The sequence below is a fragment of the Artemia franciscana genome, chromosome 13 (assembly GCF_032884065.1).
Source record: "Artemia franciscana chromosome 13, ASM3288406v1, whole genome shotgun sequence".
Taxonomy (NCBI): Eukaryota; Metazoa; Arthropoda; class Branchiopoda; order Anostraca; family Artemiidae; genus Artemia; species Artemia franciscana.
Genome location: NC_088875.1, coordinates 28,045,450 through 28,053,336, shown reverse-complemented (window position 1 = coordinate 28,053,336; position 7,887 = coordinate 28,045,450). Strand labels below are relative to the sequence as shown.

Here is a 7,887-nt window from a genome sequence, read left to right as displayed (position 1 = left end):
TATTATGAGCCAACTATTGAAATAAACACAAAAAATTATTGGTTTTATCAAAAAATCAGTAAAGTTTGTATACAGACTACAGCTTTAACTGGTGTTATCACGGGTGGGGGAGTTGAAAAATAATTTATATATTGTTTAACAATTTAACTTATTTTGGAAACTATGTTGCACAAATTGTGTAACACATATTTAGAAAGAGTATTGAATGGGAAACAGAATCTATATTTCTTCTTTTTATCTAGTTTCTGCCCTGTGAGTCTACCCAGGCCGGCCAATTGTAGTTTTGTATAAAGTAGAGCCCAATTCGGATTTTTAGTGTGTATTGTGATGGCTTTGCTACTTCATTTTTGACAGTGGTTGTTATCACTAAATTTATCAATTTTCTGTAAAAATTCTTATCCGAATTGGACACTAAAAAAAAAAAAAAAAAAAATCGTCTTGTTGGGTGTTCAGGGTCACATCCGATGTGACCACTCCCCCCTAACTTCGAGATATAGCACTAGAAAATTTCTTAATTTCTTTTATCTGGCTGCTCACTTAATAAAGCCTAGTGTTCACCCTCAAAGTGTCATATACGCCACAAAGCTCAGCCACGCCTAACACTATTCTTCTGCGCATGGCGTAAAAGTCGAATTGGGCCTTTTGAGAAGCAGGCGTCCTAGAACAGGTATAGAAACATTTTTATATAACTATTTTTTTCCTTACCCCTATGATCCGGTTTGTGTTTCTGACAATTCACCCCTCTTCTAATGGTCTTACGTAGCTCTAGGCTATACAGGGAAAATCACCTAAAAAATTTTAGAATTCTTGCTTTATAATATGCACTAAGCATCGATGCATTATATTTACTTTTTTCCATTTTTATCTGTTTTTGAATTATTTATCATCAATTATTACTTTACTTCTCTCTACGTAGCCTGAGGTTACATTACCCCACTTGAATGAGGGGCTGGGGAGAAGTAGCAAAATGCGAACCAAACCATGAAAATGGGGGTAAAATTTTCAATATAAAATTTTCTCTCATTTTCTAGCATTTCTCCTTTCGATGAGGCCCAATTCTAAACTTTTACCATGTGGGGCATATTCTTTAGATCGCTTGGCGCATTCACCAAGGGTTGACACCTTTTTAAACGCCTAACATGTGGTGTAAGTGATTTTTGGAAGAAGGTGTCTTCTCTTGCAAGTTTGTTTAGTGTTTGGATTCTTTACAAAAACTGTGGTTTTCAATTGGGTCTACAAAAGAAAAAATTAGATTGTAGCTGCGTTGTATAACTTCAAAAATTAATAGTTTGACAAGTTTATTGAAGATTTACGACTTACTAGTTGTTTATTGAAATACATTTTATTTGAGCTGTTATTCTAACATATCATAATCCCACTTGAAAATTTACATTTCATTTTAGCATTGAAGACTTGGTTGAAGTCTAATTGAAGAATTAGAAAATAAATATTTTCATCTGAAATTAAGGAGCAATATCAAAACTTTAAATGAACAGAGATTACTACATACATGAAAGGAGATATCCCTTCCTCAATAGCTCGCTCTTGACTCTGCTCCAAATCTTTAACAACGACTTTTAAAACACATCGGTCGTTTAATTAAAGTAATAAGCTTTTTTAAAAGTGCAAAAATAATTTTAGCGTATAGAGTGAGCTATTGAGGAGGAGGCATTTCTCCTCATTTACATAATAATTTCTGTTCGTTTTAATATTTGATGTTGTTCCTTACTTTCAGTTGAAAAAACTTTTTTTTTAAATTTCAATTTCTGATTGTTTTTAAATTTTACTGGAAAATCCGGCTCCATGGAATGAAGTTTGATATAACCAGGTCCTCCTTTTTGCCATGTCCTTTTCGAAAGATTGGCGTTAAGTATGAAATAGCTTGACACAAGAAAAAAAATAAAACTGCCCTAAATCTAATCCAGCTACATTTAGCGGTCCATGCACGTGTCACGGTGGGATCCGCCATACGCTCAATTTTTTTTTTACTATAGCACCAATAATTGTTGTGGAACACGCAAATTTGGCTGATTTTAGCACTTTAGGAACTGATGGTGCTGGCAGTCTTGGTTTTAAGACTCTCTGACGTATTTTTGGCGTGTTTTTCAAAGGGTCTGGCGTATTTTCGTCACTTTTCGGCAACAGTGGAACTTACCGTCAGCTAGCAATTAGCTTAATTTAAAAATAAAAAATATGATTTCTGCCTTAACAAGCAGTGATAAGAAGTTCCTATGCATCTTGTCAAGAAAACTTGATGATAAGAATGTAAGTCTCAACTAGATCATAATTTGTAGTTTAGTAAAAAGTGGGGGATTTTCAAGAACCTGTACCTAAAGTATACTAATGCCACAGTCTAGCCTAAATAGTAGGCTTGGCCTAGGCCTACTTGTGATTGGTTGATTATTTTAAGATCTAAAATTGTGAATAGAAGGATGTATATTTTAATTTACCTTTTAGAAGAGGTAAGTAAGGTTATGTGCAAATTGCTGGCATTCAACCTTTTTACAAGTGCTACCTATCCCTGTGAATGAGAATAGTTTTGGTAAAATTCTAGTTAATTGACTTCTTGCTATCTCAGAAAGGGTTTAGGTTAGGAAAATGAAACTTTCAGAGATGGATCTACAGGCTAAAGTATGTCCTAGGAAGGTATTTTGAAGCAACTAAGGCCTACCTTGACTCCTTCTCCCTCTAGGGGGCCCTGACCTTTGATGATCTTTAAAAATATTTGCGTTATAAAAGTGAAACCTTGCAAAATAGATCTTCTGCTTAATTGAAGTACAACAAAATTGTTTTCAGCTTCATAACTTTGCTCAATTCCATTTTGTAAGGTTTTAAAGATATCCAAATACATTTCCTAAATTTAAAAAAGAAACATTGATATAGATCAAGATTCTACTCAAATAACAGGAATTGCATTTTTCAGAACTAAAGACAGAGAAAAAGCAATTAGTAGCTGAAAATTAAGGTAAAATGTTGTTTTGTCAAAATTTCAATAGGTATAGACCTGTCGTTGGTAATACGGGACCCAGAGATCAAATCACGCTGCAGGGCCAACACAGGGACCTTAGTAGTCAAGAAGCATTGATTAAATAATAAAGACAAATTTCAGGGCCCTCTAGAAGGAGAAGGAGTGGAGGTGGGTACTTTAAAATACCTTCCCAGGACATATTTTAGCCTGTAGACCCATCCCTGAAAGTTTCATTTTCCTAACCTAAACCCTTTCTGAGATAGCAAGAAGTCAATTAACTAGAATTTTACCATAGTTTTTATTGGCTTCAAGTGATGGTAAAACAATAGCAATGAGGTGTAACGTGGTTGAAATTGTGGTAAATATATAGCAGTTCATATAATTGACTGACCAGTAAAGTGAACATACCACTTGGTGTCTTTTTTATGCTCTTTATGAATATAATAAACTCTTATAGGCTATCACAAATTCAAATTTAAGCTTTTTTTGAACTAACATAACTTTAAATAATTGGTAACACTGGTGCAAACTGGCGCAAATTCAGATTTAAGCACTTTTTGACCTCTTGACCTCTTAAAAATGGCCTATATATGGGGTCATTACAAATCTGTAATAGTTTACAAACAAATTTGGGCTATATATTTGCACATCAGGGGGTGGGGGTAAAGCATAGCATATATTAAATACATAAACTAACCATTGCTGTTTTTATTTTTGTGCTGTTGCACTGGTGATCTCTCTTCTCATCAAGTTTGATGTGCAAAAAAAAAAAAAAAAAAAAAAAAAAAAAAAAAAAAAAAAAATCAGCAATGGTTTGTTTACATATTTAATATATGCTATGCTTTACCCCCCCACCCCCCTGATGTGCAAATATATAGCCCAAATTTGTTTCTAAACTATTACAGGTTTGTAATGACCCCATATATAGGTCAATTTTAAAAGGTCAAAAAGTGCTTTAAGAGGTCAAAAAGTACTTAAATCTGAATTTGCAGTAGAAGCAATAATTATATTTGTAAAGAGCATAAAAAAAGGCATCAAGTGGTATATTTACTTTAAGTCAGTAATACTGTTTGCACCAGTTTTACCAAATAATTTTGGCACTGAGAAAATGTAGTTGGCTATTATTTTGTCAAAAATGACCAAGAAAACAGTGTGGAGTGCTTTCAACAGTTGTTGTAAATGACCAATAACTCATACTTTAATTGAAAATTTCTCATATTTAAGAGCTCAAAAGTTCTTACATTTGAATTTGCAATAGATATGATTATTCTATTCATAAAGAGCATAAAAAAGGCATCAAGTGGTAGGCCTATACTCACTTTATTGGTAAGTCAACTATATGAACTGTGATAAATTTACTGCAGTGATAGCTGCAGCCTAGTAAAGGACAAACTTCAGCTCATAGTAGCCAAAAAATAGCCTGAAACCCCTAAAAGAGGAGATACTGTCAGATGTCTAATAGAAAATAGTATGGTTTATATATTGAGAAAAAAAAACCTTAGCCAAAAAATCTATATGAAAAAAATGTCCAGCCAACAAGGTGGCTAATATAAATGACAATGTAGCCTATATATGTGGAATCTAAAATTAGCCAAGGCATTGGCTATTAGATCTCACCTTTATATACATTTTAGCCTTGATTAGCCAACTAATAAGCTAATATTAGAATTATATATGGTATAAAATTAGCTAACTAGTTGGCCATCAATATCCTGGTAGCTATTATAAACTTCAGTTCAAATAGCCAACTTGTCAGCTTTCAACAGAGTTTCTAATACACTTGTAGGATTAGCTTACCAGTTGGCTAATAAGATCTTAGGTTTATATAAGGTTTAGTTAGCAACTAGTCAGCTATCAATAAAGTTTCTAATACACAGTAGAATTAGCTAACTAGTTTTTTGCTAAGCAATGACATCAGCAGAAAAATTTTCCAGGTCAGGTCAGATGCCAAAATAGCAGTGGTGGCTAAGTGATGGTATATATTTCAGGATTTTTATTTTTTAAATGCTTTTCAGAAAGAAAAAACTCAAATAAAATGAACCACTAAATTACTTGCAAAATGACCTAAAAAACAGTATATTTTAAACAACAAGGATTCCTGGCATAAGGATCAATTTATTTAAACAATAATACATTTGATTATTATGCATATAATCTTAAAAGAAAATCAAACCCAAACCAAAATTACAGAAAATCGTGTTGCTTTCCAAGATTATAACACAATTAAACTTGTTTTTATGCAATTTTCTACACCTTAAAATATGTTTACAGAAGGAGTAGCAGTACTCATAATCATCCTGCCTGAATAGATACTATGTTTTGATTTTATACTAGCTATGTAAAATACATGCCTCTCATAACAGGACAGTTCTCATTCTGGAACTGAAATCTCTTATATATTCAGACATTAAAAAAAATAGAATAGGAAAAGAAAAACAAAATTTAAACTTAACTATCCAGCTTTCAAATTGACACCCTTTCTCTTTATTGTCCTATTCAATTAAATAAAGCTAAATAATTAAAAATAAATCAAAATTAAATAAAAGGTTCACAAAATTTTTGTCACCAGAGAATCTTATCAAATAGTTTGTGATAAAAATAAAACTAGAAGCAAAAATTGACTCGGTTCAATGTTCACCAAAAGCTAAAATGGAATTCTCCTGACAATTAAACAGTTCATGGTAACAAACTGTTGTAAGGAGCAACCTGGCTCAATAGTAACCTAAACTCTAAAAAATGGAATTTTGATACCAATAGCTATATCAAAAGAATCGCATTTTAATGCTGGTTTTAAATATATAAATTTCATCAAGTTTAGTCTTACCCATCAAAAGTTACGAGTCTGAGAAAATTTGCGTTATTTTAGAAAATAGGGGGAAACACCCCCTAAAAGTCATAGAATCTTAACGAAAATCACACCATCAGATTCAGCGTATCAGAGAACCCTACTGTAGAAGTGTCGAGCTCCTATCTACAAAAATGTGGAATTTTGCATTTTTTGCCAGAAGGCAGATCACGGATGCATGTTTATTTGTTTTTTTGTTTTTTTTTTTCCCAGGGGTGATCGTATCGACCCAGTTGTCCTAGAATGTTGCAAGAGGGCTCATTCTAACGGGAATGAAAAGTTCTAGTGCCCTTTTTAAGTGACCAAAAAAATTGGAGGGCGCCTAGGCCCCCTCCCACGCTAATTATTTTCCCAAAGTCAACGGATCAAAATTCTGAGATAGCCATTTTATTCAGCGTAGTCGAAAAACCTTATAACTATGTCTTTGGGGACGACTTACTCCCCCACAGTCCCCATGGGAGGGGCAACAAGTTACAAACTTTGACCTGTGCTTACATATAGTAATGGTTATTGGGAAGTATACAGGCGTTTTCAGGAGGATTTTTTTGGTTGGGGGAAGGGGTTGAGAAGAGGGGGATATGCTGGGGGAACTTTCCATCGAGAATTTGTCATGGGAGAAGAAAATTTCTATGAAGGGAGAGCAGGATTTACTAGCATTATTAAAAAAGAAAAACAATTAAAAAATAAATGTGAAAAAGCTTTTTCAGCTGGAAGTAAGGAACAGCAATAAAACTTAAAACAAACAGAAATTATTACCCATATGAGGGGCTCACCTCCTTCTAATACCTAGCTCTTTATGCTAAAGTATTTTTAGTAATTTCAACTATTTATTCTACAGCTTTTGTGATTCAGGGGTCAATCTGAATGAATTGGGATAAAATTTAAGCTTTAGTGTAAAGAGCGAGGTACTGACGATGGGGCGAATCCCCTCATATATGTAATAAAAACATGAGAATACAAAAGTTCTTTACGTAAGCTAATTTATAAGTTATGTAAATCTTTTACCAATAAAAAGATTCGTAAAAAATTAAAAGTTCTAGTTGCCTTTTTAATTAACCAAAAATCGGAGGGCAACTAGGCTTCGTCCCCTGCTCTTTTTTCTCAAAATCGTTCGATCTAAATTATGAGAAAGCCATTTAGCCAAAAAAAAAAAATATGCAAATTTTGTTTTGATTATTCCTCTGCGGAGAGCCAAAATCAAAACATGCATTGATTCAAAAACGTTCAGAAATTAAATAAAAAAAAAACAAGTTTTTTTAACTGAAAGTAAGGAGCGACATTCAAACTTAAAACGCACAGAAATTACTTCGTATATGAAAGAGGCTGCTTCCTCATCAACGCCCCGCTCTTTACGCTAAAGTTTTTTACTGTTTTAAAAAGAAGAATTGAGAGAAAGAGTCAAACTTTAGCATAAAGAACGGGGCGCTGATGAGGAAGCAGCCTCTTTCATATACGAAGTAATTTCTGTGCGTTTTAAGTTTTAATGTCGCTCCTTACTTTCAGTTAAAAAAAACTTGTTTTTTTTATTTAATTGCTACACTGGAAGTATTGGCTTCTTTTTTTTTGTTACCTACCCAAAACTGAAAATCCAACAAAATTTTCCCAAATCTCCCAAACACTCCCAAAAAAGCAAGCAATCTTATTGAAAATCCCTTTATTAGATACATCATATTGGAGAACCTTACTGTAAATGTTTCAAGCTCCAATCTTTAAAATATGGAATTTTGCTTAAACTTTTTCAATGCATGATTAATTGTTTTGTTTTTTCCCAGGGGTGATTGTATCAAATTGAAGGTCCAAGATAATTGGGAGGGATCTAATTTAAACATAATTTTAAAGCTTTTTTTTAAGTGACCCTACAGATTAAGCCAGGGGAAAGTCTTCTTTTCTGCCATTTTATCCAAACTACAACTTTACCCCAAAGAGGACAAATTTGCAATCAGTTTAAAAGTCTGATAAGATAATTGATTTAAAAGTATCAATAACTATATTTTGGGCTTCCCAGTTGCAAAAGAAGTAATGCCATATGATGGCAGTATATTCAGCCAAGCTAATTTGTTTTTTTGTAATGAAA

At 33.1% G+C, this 7,887-nt stretch overlaps 1 protein-coding gene across 1 annotated transcript in view; it reads left to right on the top strand.

The window, feature by feature from the left end:
• Positions 1–2,125: 2,125 nt before the first annotated feature.
• Positions 2,126–7,887, top strand: part of LOC136034756 (Bardet-Biedl syndrome 2 protein homolog) — a 37,347-nt gene continuing 31,585 nt past the window's right edge. Inside the window, exon 1 of the mRNA XM_065716139.1 lies at positions 2,126–2,265. Coding sequence (XP_065572211.1) covers positions 2,194–2,265 — 72 coding nt within the window. The 5' untranslated portion in view covers positions 2,126–2,193. The remainder of the gene's footprint in view (positions 2,266–7,887) is intronic.